Source organism: Heloderma suspectum, chromosome 2 (genome assembly GCF_057233095.1).
Source record: "Heloderma suspectum isolate Gila_16-S chromosome 2, 16-S_ref, whole genome shotgun sequence".
Lineage (NCBI taxonomy): Eukaryota > Metazoa > Chordata > Lepidosauria > Squamata > Helodermatidae > Heloderma > Heloderma suspectum.
In genome coordinates this window covers 300,139,405-300,155,900 of record NC_139459.1, presented here as the reverse complement: position 1 = coordinate 300,155,900, position 16,496 = coordinate 300,139,405, and the positions used below count along the sequence as shown (strand labels likewise).

Sequence of the window (16,496 nt, the reverse complement as noted above, 5' to 3'; positions counted from 1 at the left end):
GGGGTTACCCTTGAAGATGGTTCGGAAGCAGCAGCTGGTACAGAACGCGGCAGCTCGCCTGATTAAAGGCAGCTGCCGGCGAGATCACATCACTCCAGTGCTGAAGGAGTTGCACTGGTTACCAGTTGTTTTCCGGGCCAAATTCAAGGTGTTGGTTTTGACCTTTAAAACCCTATATGGTTCCAGCCCAGCCTATCTTAAGGAGCGCCTCCAGCAGCACCAGGCAAGCCGCTTAACAAGATCAGCCTCGGATGGCCTTCTCTCTGTCCCATCAGCCAGGACAGCTAGACTGGTGGGGACGAGGGAGAGGGCCTTTTCTGTGGTGGCCCCCACTCTGTGGAACTCCCTCCCTAGGGAACTCCGTTATGCCCCCTCTTTAATGAGCTTCCGTCATGCATTAAAAACGTGGTTGTTCAGGCAGGCATTTGGGGTGGGTTAGGGTATTTTAGAAAATGTTTTTATTGTAGAATTTTATTGTTTTAAACTGTTTTATTATATGCTTTGTACATCGCCAGACCAGCCAGATGGGCGATTAATAAATTTAATAAATAAATAAATAAATAAATACATACATACATACATACATACATACGGAGAGACTATGGGAATGCAAGTTAAAGGAGGAAGTAACATTTGATTTTACACATCTATAAATAACAGCTGCCGCTTCTTGCAGGAGGTGGTGAAATCTGCTTTAGCTAAGTTTTGAAGCTGATGGTCTGTGGTGCCAAGAGAATAATTGCAAGAGGACTGAAGACAGGAAGTGAAAGCAGGCCTATGTGTGCTTGGGTTTCTAGGCCATGAGATCACCTGGCATCAAGGTGAAAAACAGTTGCATCCCTAGACTCTGCTGCTCTGCACGAGTAGCCTCATACAGGGCAAATAAATAAACAGTGGAGCAGGGAGTTGACCAAGTTTGCTGAAGACACCAGATTATTTAGGATGGTTAAAACAAAAAGGGACAGCGAAGAGCTCCAGTACAATCTCTCCAAACCCGGGGAATGGGAATCAAAATGGCAAATGCAAGTAAGTGTAAAGTGGTGCACATTGGAGTAAAGAATTCCAACTTCATATACACTGACACAGGGTCTGAGCTGGTAGTGAATGACTGGCAATTGTGGTGGATAGCTCAGTGAAAATGTCAGCACAGTGCACAGCAGCTGTGAAAAAGGTGAATACCATGTTAAGAACATAAGAGCCATGCTGGATCAGACCAAGGGTCAATCTAGTCCAGCATTCTGTTCAAACAGTGGCCAAGCAGTTGTTGGGGATAAAAGAAAACTTCCAATATTTATTTAACCCACAGTGATGCTGTGGGTTAAATAAACCGTGTTCTAACCCTGCAGCAGACCATGGGTTATACGAGGGTTGTTTAAGCTTCACATAACCCACACTCCCCGAGTTTCCATGGCACAATAACCCCCGAGTGGGGCTTGGATATGCAAAGTGGTGCCCATGGGTACTGTGCTGTGTTGTGCAAACCAGGTCAATGGCTGAGTTTGCACATCACGACAACCCAACCTGTGGAATAAGCCAGCAATGCAGGTTGTCACTGGAATAACCCTTGGTGAGCCCGAAAGATGATCAGTCTGTTTGTTGTTCTCCACCTTCGTCCTTCAACTGGCTCCGCCCGATATCCCAGGGGACTTGGTGTCAGAACCTGTCTTGTCTGCCACCAAGTCCCCCATGCCTGCTCTGATCATGACCCTGGTCGTGGTTGGAGCATTTTTTAATTTGTCCTTTTATTTGCACAAAACAGGGCCAAAATATTTTTGTTTTGTATTTTCCCAGCCCTGGGGAATGTGCACAAATGTCCCCTTAAAAAAAAAGAGAATTAGCGGGTTTTCAGAGTTGCACGCTTGCATAACTTTTAAAATATACAGGTTTGCCTTATCTGGAGCCTTGTATGTTTGAGCTGTCAAACATACAAGGTAACAGGTAAGACTAGATTGTATACAGGATGGTTTGACAGCCTTTGACAGTTAACAGGTGGGGAAATGGGCTGTAGATCACCCCCTTAGCAAAGTTATCCCCAGGGTTGAAAGGGTTGCCCTGAACCTTGGGGGAACCCTGCCTTGAATCCCCACTTGCCCAAATCCCCAGCAGGTGTTTTTGAGGGAGATTTATACCCTCATCTTTTTTTAAATTGGGAGATAGCTGTCAAATTAGACACAGCTAATTTGATAGCTGTCAAATTAGACACAGTTACTGTGTTTTGAAGATAAAAAGGGCGTGTGCATAGATCCTCTTGAAAAAGAGTCGCTGCCAACTCGGGGAGGGGTGGACGGGGAGGAGGGCAAATACAAAAAAAAATAGCCCTGTTTTATGCAGATTTTATACATACACACACACACACATTTTAAAGCTCCAACTGCAACTGGGGTTGCAATCAGAGCAGGGGTGGGGGGGCTTGGTGGAAGACAGCAGAAGACAGTGACATCCCCTCCAAAGTGCTGTTTGGGCACACTTGAAAGGGCTGTCATTGGCAAGGGGCACTTTAAGCGGCTTGTCTTCCATCGTGAAGGCTGATTGTGGCTTGTGCTCAGGAAGAGTGGTGGGGGTTTCTGCTGCTCTTGCCAAGCACTCACTGCCCAATGCCTGCAACCCACAATGGGTTGGCAGTGCTGGGTTTGTACAACATGCCAACCCATCGTGGCTACAACAACCCCTAGAACAAGCCATGGGTTGTTGGGGTGGCTTGTTGCCGACGCACAAGCCACCCTGCTGAAATCGGTTTGGGTTTGGACAACATGACAACCGACCGTGGCTTGTCATCCATGATGGGTGATTGTGTCATGTGAACCCAGTCAATGGGGCATTCAGACAACATGCTAACCCATACTCAGTGGTTGAGTGTAGGTTGTTTGTTAAACCATGGGTTGTTTGTTGAACCATGGGAACAATGGCTTGTTTACCATGCAGTGTGTCTTGTTATCCACCCTGAACAACCAACAACAAACCATGGGTTCTCAAGGTGGCTTGTTCAAGAAAATAAGCCACACTGCATGTTTAACAAGCCACCCTATGGACGTTCAGACAACACGCTAATCCACGGTTCAACAAACAACCCACGGTTCAACAACAACCCACACTCTTTAGCTTAGAAAAAAAATGAGTAAGGGGAGACATGATAGAGGTGCTTAAAATTATGCATGAGGTGGAGAAAGTGGATAGGAGAAAGTGTATCTTATAATACTAGAACCCAGGGTCATCCAATGAGACTGAATCGTAAGACATTCAGGACAGACAGAAGGAAGCACTTCTTCACACAACACATAGTTAAACTATGGAATTCTCTAGCACAAGATATAGTGATGGCCACTAACTCGGACAACTTTAAAAGGAGATTAGACAATTCATGGACAATAAGGCTATCAATAGCTGCTAGTCATGATGGCTATATATTATCTCCACTTTCAGAGGCAATATGCGTCTCAGTACCACTGTTCAACAAAATGTGAACGAAATGCTGGACTAACACTGTGAACAGAATGCTGGACTAGATGGACTCTTGGTCTGATCCAGCATGGTTCTCTTATGTGCTTATGTAAGAACATTATCTCAGTTGCAAGGGAACACGAGTGGGAGGATGCACTCATGTCCTGCGTTTGGACTTCCCAAAGGCATCTATTTGGCTACTGCCAGAACAGAATGATGGACTAGGTAGGCATTTGGTCTGATCCAGCACAGTACTACTTCTCTTTTTTCTAATAATTTTTATTAATTTTCCATTTCAGCAAACAGCATAGTACATAATTCAGTCAGCTGATATTCTCCATACAAATACATGCATAAGCATGCTTTTGTCTTCTTAACTTTATTATCTACAGTTTGACTGACTTTATATTCTCTTTAAACTATAACAACAACAGGTGTGACATTATTTATTTGTCTGTTATTTTATCTCCAGAAAAAGTATTCTTTAGATTAAACGTTATTGCGACCATAGGTTATTGAAGGTAGTTGGGACCTGTGTTGATGCTGTTGTTTTGTTTGTATATGTGATGAAGTGCCACCATTCTATTATAAAAGTGTCTTTTTTTATTTTTCCCTTTTGCCTTTGCCCATTCTCAGACATTAGTTAAGTTTCTCTGAGAGTACTATTTCCCATACTATGTTGTACCACCTCCTTATATTTAAGCCTTTTGAGTCTTTCCAGCATTTGGCTATCAGCATGTGCAGCACAGCAGTTCTTATGCTCTTAAATGCAGCTATTCCGCCCCCCCCCCCGCCCCCCAGACCCCAAATACTGATATACGGAATCCCTGGAAAGCAGCCATGCACTTCACATAGACATCTGGTCCCAGGGAACAGGGACTATGCTGGGTCCAGTTGAGGGCACTTGGGTTCAAGAGGAATATCAACAAATTGGAAATGATTAGGAAGAAAGCCTCGAAGATGAAGAACTGGGTATGTTTGATCTACAGTACAGGAGAATAAGAAGAGATGTGCTGTCTGTTGTCTTCTGAAAAGCTGTATGTAAGAAAACAGACAACAGTTATACTGTGTCTGGAAAGGATAGAACAAGAAGCAATAATTTTAACTTAAAGGGAGGAAGAAATATTTTAAAGAGCCTTTTTACCTATAAAAGCATTTCAATAGTGGTTTAAGCTGCCCAGGGAATTTCCTTCCTGGTGGAAGCAAAGGGCCACTGAACAGATTTTTGAGGTGCTTTAAGTATGTAGGGTATCTGGTTGCTGGGAAGTAGGTACTACTTCATTCCTCGATTCCTTGAAAATCCTAACTTGAGTCAAATGGTAGTCTTGTTGCCAAATCAATAGGATCAACATAGTTTGTTCATCCTCTGCCTCTAGAGATATTGCTGGACAGGCAGAAATTGTTGCTCTAAAATGAATGTTGAATGTGGAACATGTAGATAAAAGGTTCTTGTTTGCATTGCAACAGATGCGTGACCCTGTTTGCATGTAGTTACTGGACCTAGCCTTACTTCAAGAGCCTAAGCAAGTTTCAGCTTGCAAAAGGAAAAAGGACAGATTGATTCTGATTCCTGTTTGCCATTCCAGTTCAGAAGATCAGCCTTAAGAGTCCCAGTACAGGCCCAAAGTCACATCTGGCATTTTTGTACCAATGCTCAGAGATTCAACTCTGGACCCATTGTTTACTCTTTTACGATACAATGTGCAAGTGCCATGCAAGGGACTTTGCATAGAATTGTCAGGGAGGCAATGGGGCTGATAACAGCCCTTCCCATTCCATTCAGAGTGTTGATTGGGTGGCTGCCAGTTTGTGACTGTGATTTCCAATATTAATAGAGCTTGAGTGGCTTTTTTTGGCTGGTGGTCAGAACTGACCAACCATGACAGACTTCTAGGTGGAAAATCCCTCTTTTTCTAGTCACCTTCCAGGAAACAGCAAAAGATGTCCCAGAGAATTGTCACATACCTTCCAGGACACCCCACTATGCTTCCTTCCGAAGAGAGATACTACTTGTGGATGGAAATTGGTGTTGACTGGTGACCATTAAGCTCATCACTTCTAGATAGGTGTCAATTCCTACCTAGAGTCTAATTTCACAGCTAAATGCCCCCAGTGTCTGGTCTAAATTTGCAGTTGACAGCAAGCCAAATTCAATCTGCTTGAAGGAAACCTCCACTTCCCAGGAGTACTGTTTTGAAAAAGAGAAGCATGTATTTATTTTCTAAAACAGCCATTCAAAAATCCACAAGCTGTCTTAACACTTCATTAAAACCCCAATGGAAATTTTAAATCATCATAAATCATCATCGTCATCATCCAGAAAATAAAATCAGCAGTATTCTAGCAGAGGATCAAGCTATAAGCAAAACATAAATACAACAGAACCGTTGCAAGACTCCTGCTGAAAAAGTATTGCCTTTGTCAAATGCCTAAAGTACAACAAGGAAAAAATGAAGTGAACCTCCGTAGGCAAGGAGTTTTAGGATGTTGGTACCACTTTTGAAAAGGCCCCGCCCCATGTAACCATCCACTCCTTTAGAAGCAAGGAGGGCATACAGAGCAGGGGGGATCTCCATGGCGACAGATTTAGTTTGCCACTTTACTGTGGTTTTTACTGGATTTGAATCTACTCTGTGTGGGGATACACAGGGCTTGAAAGCCCGGATTATCCCAAAGCTAGCCTGGGGCACTTGGCAGGTCACACAGCACTTTACCCCGAATTGTTTGGGTGGCTACCAGGAGGAGTCTGATCTACATCATCACTTAGAGAGCCTGTTCCCTCCCTTCCAGTCTCACCTTGTTCTGCCTTTTCTGCTTTCTCTGACCAGTGTGTGTTAGTGCCTGCCTCCCCAACCTATGCCTGATTCCTCCATTTTTTTAAACTTCCCTCTAAAACCGCATTACCGCTTTAGCAGCCATTCCTGAACAAATGTGCTATTTCGCAATAGTGCTGTAGTGAGATAGGAGGTATCGGTACTGCTAGACAAATGCGCGATATTGCTATAGTGAGATAGTGGGACAGGGGATATAGGACAAATATCCTATTTTGCTATCACATGATAGGGATAGCTTTTAAATGTGCAACTGCGGATTCTGCAGTATCTACCTCTGGAACTGCGATCTGGCCCAGTAAAGCGCTATTTTGCTTTAATCCTTTACTTTTTAAAAAAAGTTAGAGGCTGCCCGGAGCACACCTATACTTTCTTGGGGCTGGCCACCAGAGTTTAGTGGTTGGCAAGGTGAAGTAAATGCCATGAGGTAGCTCAGAACTCTTGACGGCCAGCCCAAAGTGATGGAAACATTGGTGAAACATAGGAGGGGAAAACTTTGGGGAAACACCCCTTGACTGGGTCAGTGAGGTCACGGCCAGGTGAAAGATACACCCCTGGGCAGGGCTATCATGCTGGAGTAAATGCAGAGGGTTGGTGCACACCACAACAGAAGTGGAGACAAGCTGAATTAAGGAAAACAATTGGACTAAAGGTAGTTTCAGAAGAACCGTTTTTCTGGCACAAAAGTCTGGGGTGGCTGCAGGATGGTCATAACATCATGTGCCTCGAACAACCTCAAAACACAGCAACTTTGCAGTAAGTCACTTGTGGAGATACCCCCCAGGTTCTCCCAGGAAAGTTTAGATATCTTGGGCCAAGGCTATTTTGAATTTTAAAAGTCAACACCAGCACTTGAAATTGGGCCCAGAAACTACTTGGAAACCAATGAAGTTGTCAAAATATTTGTGTTCTGTTCTAGTTAATAAGCTGGTGGCTGCATTTCGTATCAGCTTCCGTTTTGGGGCACTCATGTAGAGTATGTTATAGGATTCCATTCTTTGGAAAAAATTAGTTGCATTTTCAATAATGTTTAATGCTGCATGTTTATATATTTCTGTGTTCATATACATGATAAACACATATCTCTGTGACACTACAGTTATTTTAAAGTTTCATCTTTGCTTTGGATAATTGAAATAGACTTTGGGTAATATGGGAAGTCATTGTGGTTGTCTTGCAGTTTCCGTAGATGGATTTCTCAGAAGTCTGACACTATTTTGGCTCTCTCTTGATGTAGAGACATGATTATGGTCTGTTCTACAGAAAGAATGAACGCTCTGTGACCTTCCTCTATACTATAGTGTCTATGGTATGCATTAATTAATTTTGTGCAGGCTGTTGAGTTCAAATGTATTCCCTAAAACATTTGTCTCAATCTTCTCTGATGAAGGTGTTGTGTGCATGTACATCTGCTACCTGATCCTAAACATGTTTGCTTGGAAGTCCCACTTCGTTCAGTCAGAATTAATTACTCATAAGTATCATTAGAATTGTAGCTTCAGCACACTTATTAGTGTAAATTGGCATAAGATAGGGATGCCATAGTAACCCACCAGATTAAATTTCTGACACACATATTGTAGTTCTGCTAATGCGGAAAACTATTCCAAACCTTCCTTATGTCAGCTCCCATCAGATTTATTTCCATTAGGGAAAAAATATCAGCAGCTAGCTGCACAAACTGTTGCAGAAGCTAGACTTTGAGGAGGGAAAACAGGTGCTCAGTGTGCATCATAATAACCCAGTTTGTATAATTAAACAATCCATGGTTTGTTAACCATGGGTGTTTGGAAATCTGCGGGAACAAAAGTGTGGCTCCTGCCTGCATCCAGTGCGCTAAATAACCCAGGGACGTCCCTAGGTTGTTCTTCATGATGTTCGAACCTGGAATGTAGGTTGTTGAGGGAGAAACAACCTAGAGTTATAAGCCATAAGCAAACCATGGGTTTGACTAAAGCACCCATATCTTTACCGTTCTTTTTAATTTTACTTGAAATTGTAGACCGTCCAATATAATCCTGTTGAAATGATAGTTTGTCTTTAAAACAAATAATGTTAAACAAAAGTGCATTGGCTTAGTCACTAGGAAGAGAGGTAGAATATATATAGTGAAATAACTTCTGGAAATGTAAGTCTTATTTCATGATTGCAGTCTCAGAAATAGTAGTCAACCTTGAAACATCTGATATAAATCATTCTAAGACTATAATGTGCTGTAATACAGTTCTTCAGGCTTTGATTTCTTTAAAAAATTTATCACACGGATGTCAGTTTCTCTAATGAGGTTATATATGATAGTTATGAACAACTTTTGCATTTGTCCCTCTTAAAGAAGTTTTTAAATATTATTTCCCTTTCCTTTTCTTTCTGATCTTCATCGTTTTCTTTACCTTGGGCCCTGGACTCTTTCTCTTGTCATTTAAGTTTTATTTATTAAATTTATTGGTCACCCTACAGCAAGTAGATCTCAGGACTATGTACTGTTAAAGCAAGATTCAAAAGCCCATATACATCAAATAAAATATTTGTCTGTAAGCCATTCAAGCAGGCTGAACAGAAGCAGATGAGAGGGGAAGCGGGGCAATTCCACCAGTCCTTCTGAAAGCAGTGATGTGGATTTTTTTGGAAAAATTTGAATTGGAAAATTTTCCAGTACAGAAAATTAGGTTAATTTGCATAGGGTCATTTGCATCAGAAAATGTTCCGTTTGCATTGGAAGATTTTCCGTTTCCATTGAAAAATTGCTAGAGAGTATTCTAATTTAAGGGCCGCGGTGGCTTAGTGGTTAAGACGCTGAACTGCAGACTGGAAGGTCGGCAGGTCAGCAGTTCGAGACCCGAGTGCTGCGTGACGGAGTGAGCTCCCGTCTTCAGTCCCAGCTTCTGCCAACCTAGCAGTTCGAAAGCAAGAAATTGCAAGTAGATAAATAGGTACCGCTTCGGCGGGAAAGGTAACAGCGTTCCATGCACCTCGGTGTTCAGTCATGCCGGCCACATGACCACGGAAGCATCTTCGGACAGCGCTGGCTCTTCGGCTTAGAAACGGGGATGAGCACCGCACCCTAGAGTCGGACACGACTGGTTGGGGACACCTTTACCTTTACCTTACCTTTATTCTAATTTAGCATGTTTAGTAAATACAAGTAAAATAAACAACAAAGCAAAAAAAAAGTAGCCATGTTAATTTTTTGTCTTAGTACATCATAAGTATGTGACCTGAAGTATTAGAGGAAAAAAATTAAAGCACACTTAATGTGATATAAGTGTTATATTATGCAGATATGTTTACTCGATTACTTCTAAAAATTTAAAGACAATAGCATATACTTCCCTTATTGTTTAAATGTAAGAAAAACAACAAAGGTTGAGACACTAATTTTGCCTTACTCAACCCGGTGCCCTCTATATATGTTGGACTACAACTCCTGACATCCCTCAGTCAACATGGGGGGAACCAGGTTGGGGAAGGCTGCACTAATTTTAGCAACCCAAAGAACTGTGCATGATATACTGAGAACCACTCATCTATTTCAACAGAGTTCAATTTTCTTCCACTACTGTCATTCAGGCACCTTCAATTTCACTGTCATTACTTATTAGTTCTATTTCACACTGAGACATACATGCATTTCACTGACATATATACTTGCTAAACATAATCACCTGAAAAACATTAATTACAACTTTAAAATTGCCAAGCTTGGTTACTATTGTATTTGCAGTTGGCATCCATTTATTGTTACTAATTAACTTATGAAATGGAATATTTTCCACACAAAAATAAAGCATTGCAAAATTTTCCATCCCACATCACTGGCTGAAGGTCTAATTTTTTCTTCTATCTTCCTTTCCCATCCCTTTTTCCTTGTGTGTGTCTTATTTTAGATAGTATGCCTGCAGACAGGGACTGTCTTGTGTAATGATTGCATGTAAGCCACTCTGGGACCCTCTTTGGCTGCAGAGTGGGATAAAATACTTTAAATAATCAATCAATAAGCATTTCCCTGTATTTCTCTTGCATTAAGAGGATCCCAGAACACTTCCCTCCCTTTTTGTACTTTTGTAAATCGCAAAAGGAATCCTTTGCATTCATGGATTGAAGAACACCCGTGATGCATCATACAGAATTATTTTTCCACTTGCTTTACCTTGCACCCTTTGGAGGAGATGAAGAAGAGGAAGCTGTCTGTGTAATAACTGTAACCATCAAACAAACCTTTCCTCTGCCAAATGGGAAAAGGCAACAGTGTCAACTAATAATAGCTGAAGAACAGCACCTAGTAGAATGTAATAACTTTCTTTTTTAGGCAGGTGCTGATTTGATAAGTACAAGTCAGAGAATGTTACTGGATGGGCACAGCAGTAATGAAATTTAATCTCCCTACACGCTGCATAAATGTCCTTTATATCTTACATTCTTACCATACAAAAGACAAACTACCTGCTTTAAAAAATGCATATAATACAGCCTTCTTGGGATTGTATCATTTCAGAACACAGGTAGGAGAATTGCATGCTTGAATGCTCTCTCACATAAAAAAAATAAACTCTGAGCTCATAAAGTGCAAGGAGGACACAGTCATGAAGGATGTGGGAGAGATTCACTTCTGAACAGACAAAAAAAAAAAATTCAAAAGTGGTGGTTTTGTCCTGTATTCCAATGTCATGTATTAAGGCAATTCAGAAATTTAATAAATACATACATACATACATACATGTATCTTCTTATTTAAATGCAGATAGCCAACAATCAAATAGCACTTTGTGGAAAAGTGAGGACAGCTAGCAGTGATTTTTCCTTTTCTTTGAAAAAAGTCTTTCTTTTTAATCTTTTGTTTTTTATTAACTGCTCTTAGTCAAGTGTTTCCCATTGGATTCCAAATGTGTTTTCAGTAATTTGCTGTGTTCTGCTGATTTGCACTGAAGTATCTCGCCCACTCTCCTCCCATCCTGTGTCAGTGGGCGGGTCTCAGTAATGAGCAGTGTTCAGTTACACTTCTTTGACACACTCGAGAGCTTTTCTGCGTCCTATTTCAGTGGAGCCCAAGAGTTGCCTTAGATAATGCTATCAGAAGCTTAGTGCAGCAGCAGGAGCACACTTCAATTCCCCAGCTGCAAGGCGCCAGAGAGTTTGAGGGGGAAGACTTGGCTTTGCTTTCATATTTTGTAGAGCAACAGAATCAGCGGTGACATCCGAAACTGCTGCTCCTTCAGCCACAATGGTGGCAAAGGATTATCCATTTTATCTCACAGTCAAGAGAGCTAACTGTGGATTGGATGCACAGACAGCAAGTGTCTCCGCAAGAGAGACAGAGGTATGGTCTATGGATTTTGAGAGATTTCACAGCAGTATGTACCTTTTCTAGTCTAAAGAAGCTGCGTTCGCTGGGGCAGAATGACGACTCAACCTCAAATGTAGATGCTGAAGTCTTCTATTTCTCACACAGAGGATCTGCGCAGCTTTCTTTAGTTGTTTATACAGTGAAATAAGTCTTAGGTCAGAATGCACTTTAGTAAAATAGGAATCATTTCTGGAATAAGTGTTTGAGTTGTATGCGTCATACTGCATTTAAATGCATAGTATTAGTGACTATTTGGTACAATTGGTAGTAAATTTCATGAAAATGAAAAGCAGATTTCATGATAAAATAAATTACTTGCAGGTAAAATCTTTTAGGATATAAATGATCTGTTAAATAAGGCTATTTTAAACACTGTCATTCTCATAAATTCACAAGAGGGATTAAGGAATAAATTATCATTTTAACAAGAATCTATTACATAATATGTTGATGAATTCATGTATGTTTCAGATACTATTTAGGTCACCATGATTGTGATTTTCTGGGACTTTTCAGCGCTAGCTGCTTCTGTTATCTTTTATAACATTTACTAGCCAGTCCAAACTATATTTACTTGGAAGTATGTCCCATTGATTTTAGTGGGATTTAATTTCCGAGGACGTGGGTTTAGGACTGCAGCCTGTGTCCAGAAAATACAAATACAGCTGTTACTTTTTAAAAATGTCATGGTTAATTACTTAGAAAACAAGTAGAAATCTCACCACTCCCTTTCTGTTTTGTGAAGTGCTTTGCACTTGAAGCTTATCTTAATAACTGCAGTAAGGTATTGTTCAATGGGTTCAGGCATGTAGTTGTATGAAACAGTAAATGTTTCCCGAACTGACTTGCTTGAATGTATATACAATATAGTTTTATATGGGTTGTTTCAATCAGTTGTAACAGTTGTAACTGTAAATTTTTACCAATCAAAAATTCTGAAATAATAATGGTCTTGATCTTTGAGATGCAATTATCAATCAACATAATTCATTCAGATTATGAAAATCACATTCTTTAATCAGTTTAGTTCTGCAGCTCTGATTCCTAAATTTCAGTGTTAGATAAACACAAACATTTATGATGGAAAAAGTGTTTTGCTAAAGTGACAAAAGAGAAGTTGAACAGCTCTCTTCTTGAAGAGGTGTAGACCTTTTTATAATGGACAGAAAAGACGGACAAACTGGGAGTAAAATGTCATTTTAAAAATACAACTTTGAATTAAATGTTTATAGAAGCAAGTATGTTATGTGCATATTGACCCGGTTCAGACAATCAAATCTCAGTTTAATAAACTGAGATATGCGCAAGCCTGCTGTGCTCACATGCAGCTGCTTCAGTCCTCCCTTTGCACAAATGGCAAAACAAGCCAGGAAGCTGCAGTTAACCATAGCTTCCCATTATATCTGAACTGGGAAACTATGGTTAATGGTTTCCAAACTCTTGCAAACTAGCCAGGATATGAAGCTGTGGTTTAAAGTTGGCTTCCATATTCTGGCTTGTTTGAAAGTCATTAACCGTAGTTCTCGGTATGGATGTAAGAAGAAGCTATTGTTACCTGGTTTGTTTGCTCAGTCACATAAAGGAGGAGGAGCAAAGTAGGAGCAAAGTGGCTGCATGTGTGTGCATGAAACTTGTATGTATCTCAGCTTCATCGGATCACCTGAACATGGCCAAAATGGTCTAATATGATATTAATAGGGAGGGACATTAATATTAGACAGTTCATTTCACACTCTAACTACTATGATTTTGTGACATTAGTTGTATGATGATTTTGTGATATTAGCCATTATGAATCAAAGCAGCTTTGAGTATCAGCAATCCTTAGCCTTGCAAATCCTCTGCTTGTTAGCTGCAGGCAGTTGAAACTGGCTGAGATCATGGTCATCTTCAGCTTTTCTAGATGAGGCTTTTATTGTGTGCTTGCCATTTATCACTCACAGTTGCTTACAGGTGTTTTAGATGACATAATCCTCCAGTTTCACTTCTGTTTTTTAAGAGCACTTTTGTAGCAGTTTTTGGAGTGAGGAAAATCTGGTATTTTTTGGCATTGCAAAGCAAAGCACAAGTCTCACCTGGGTAATTGCGTTATTCTTCTGTATGACAGCACCACTTAGAGGTTATGTAGCAGAAAGTACAGAAAGGCAGGAAAGAAAAATAACTACATGTAGAGCTCCGATCTTAATTCTGCAATGAAACTGGAAGTAGAAACAGCGGGTTAAACAGCCTCATGTAGAAAAGGTCGTTGTTATTAATTCCTTATCTCCCAATCTGCTGGATTACTGTTTCCTTGTTGTTGAGGTGGGTGTGGTGGGAGGCAGAAGCTACAGTGGGGGTGAGGGGGGGGAAACGAGGGTAAGAAGGGAGGTAGTGGGGACAGAAGCAGCAGGGGTAGGAATATGAAAGGAGAGGTGGTGGGGGAAAGGAAATTCCAAATGGGAAGGAAGAGGGGTCAAGAACATTGGGAATTCTGGAAGGGGGTCGGGGAAGAAAAATGTCACATGTGCCAGCGGCCTTGAAAAAACGTAAAATGTGCTCACAGGCCCCCACCAATGTAAAATATGCCTGCAGTCCCGAAAAAAATATAAAATGTTCCCATAGTCCTGAAAAGGTTGCCTACCACTAGTCTAGTGTATGCACCAAATTTGCCAACTGAACAAATCTTGGTGAATTAAAAGACTTGGTATTACATATTATCATATTTAAAAATTATTGGGGTTAACATATTCATTTCTTCATTTCTCTCTTGAATAATGCTAGGTATAATGTTACCTAATTTTGTTAATAAATAAATGTAAGAATAGATGTTACTTTCTGCATACACAATGATACTCTGGAGTATACATGTATAAATATCCATATTTAAAAACCTATTTTATTACAAGGTATTGGTGTGTATTGAGTGGTACAAAGGTTGTCATATGTGGTGCTTATTGGTGAATGTTGGTGGGGCCAAGAGAAACATGCATAGTCTTACCTTCTTCTAGAAACCCATCCATGCGATCAGACATGGCATCACGAGGATGTGTAGGGGCTTGCTAGCTAAAGTGGATGGAGCTATTCTTGACATAGTCTTGTCCATAAAATTTCAAAGTGTGTGTTTAGTGTGAGAATCGTTTGTATTCAAAGTGCTTCTGAAATTGGAGGAAAAGAAGCAGAATATTTGTGCTCAGAATAATACCAAACCAGCATTACAGCACTCTAAATAAGATGTTATTATTTTATCAGTTTGAGAAAGGAAGTGCTTTCTTTGGCGATGAAGCAATTCTTAATGTCAGCACAGACAGGTAGGAAACTAAGCCAGTGGGTCAGCAGAGGTGCAAGCAAGGCTGTAGGCTGGAATTCGGTCTGTGAGCAGTTCAGCTGCACAGAATGTCCACTTACTCTGTCTGAGAAGGCAGGCTAAAATTGGCAGTTATGTAAATGGCTCTATGGGGACCGTATTGGTTACTCAGGTCACCTGACCCTTGGGCTGAGAGATGCAATCCACCGCCCAGTCTGCTTCAGTGCTGCACAATTTAAGCTAGCTGCCTCTGATTGCAACCTGCCCTGGTTGTGCAGAAAGTTGCATTATATTATGTAGTGAACAGGTAGTTCTTCCGGAGCTGGTAAACTTCATATCCACGTGGAACAAATCTGTCATTTTTTAAAAGACGGGTGTTTTCAACTGTTCGTTTAGTTGCCTATTATTTTCTTCTTCTATGTGACTAGAAATTGTTCGTGATCAGAAATAGGCTCAGAACTTGTGTGCAGAAATTGACAAATTCATTGACATTTCCACAAATATCAGCTTTTTTGCTGAAAAGAATGAACCCTACCCTCAAATGATGAAGTCAGCAGACATGCAGCTTTGAAGAACACACATGGTCACTTTTCATTCATTCAGAATTAATGTTATTAATTTAGTAGATTTCTTTAAATTTCTTTATAAATCTGTGTCTCTTTGTGTAGTGTCTCTAGTTTCTAAGTTTTTGTAATATGAATGTTACAAAATTACTGCTGTATTTTGCTGGACCTAAATCAGACAATGTACAGTAAAAGTGTATCAGCTAAGAAATATAACAACTCAATAAATAAATAATAAATAAATATAACAATTAACTTTGGCTAATCCACCTAAAAACAAGAACGTTGAACTGTGTGATGTAATGGGACTAAAAACCTGAGAGGCATTTGATGCACTGTAATCTAGTTTCATAATGATAATAAGCTTTAACATGATGTTGTGCTTTAAGGGAGTGCCAATTGTGGGAGTCAAGTGAGGCCAAGTGCTACTTAAAAGTAATGAATTTGCATGTTTCTCATCTCGTCACCACCCTTGTTTTCAAGTAAGGATTGATATGCAGATGCAATCGTTGCAAATAACCAGTGTATTTTTAGCCTCTGGATTTAATATTGGAGATTGAAGTAACATCTCAATGAGGGACATTACTTTAACCCAGTGGTGGGATATCTGTGGTCCTCTAGTTGAAGTTGGACTCCAACTCCCATCAGCCTCAGCCAGCATGGACAATGGTCAGGAATGATGGGGAGTGTAGTTCAACAAAATCTGGAAGGTCACAGGTTTCCCACCCCAGCTTAACTTCTCCAAACTAGCTGTCACAGGCAACAAGGCCTTTAAATAGAGATTTTGCTCCTTCCTGGCCAGCTATTACAGAAGGTCTGTAGAGGCATAGCCCCCACCATTATCAAGTCAGTAAAGCCCCTTGGTCCTAGTTTTCCTGTTCCTGCAGGTCTAATGTATTCTGGCCTCTGGATAGGTAACTTACTGTCAACAACCCCATACATACCTCTCACCATCTCAGTAAGTTTTACTGTGTTCCTGCTTGATAGTTAAGTCCAAATGCAAGGCAGAATGAGAGAACATTGTTCTAACTGGAGCATTT

At 40.6% G+C, this 16,496-nt stretch overlaps 1 protein-coding gene across 4 annotated transcripts in view; it reads left to right on the top strand.

Annotated features, from left to right (window-relative positions):
- The window catches only part of ARHGEF3 (Rho guanine nucleotide exchange factor 3), a 229,399-nt gene that overhangs the window by 144,939 nt on the left and 67,964 nt on the right, over positions 1-16,496 (top strand). The window contains exon 1 of one of the 4 annotated variants that reach the window (XM_084840054.1): positions 11,408-11,583. The exons of the other annotated variants lie outside the window; for them this stretch is intronic. Within the exon in view, the coding sequence (XP_084696180.1) occupies positions 11,488-11,583 (96 nt within the window). The 5' untranslated portion in view covers positions 11,408-11,487. Of the gene's footprint in view, positions 1-11,407; positions 11,584-16,496 lie in introns of those variants that run through there. 4 annotated transcript variants of the gene reach the window in all.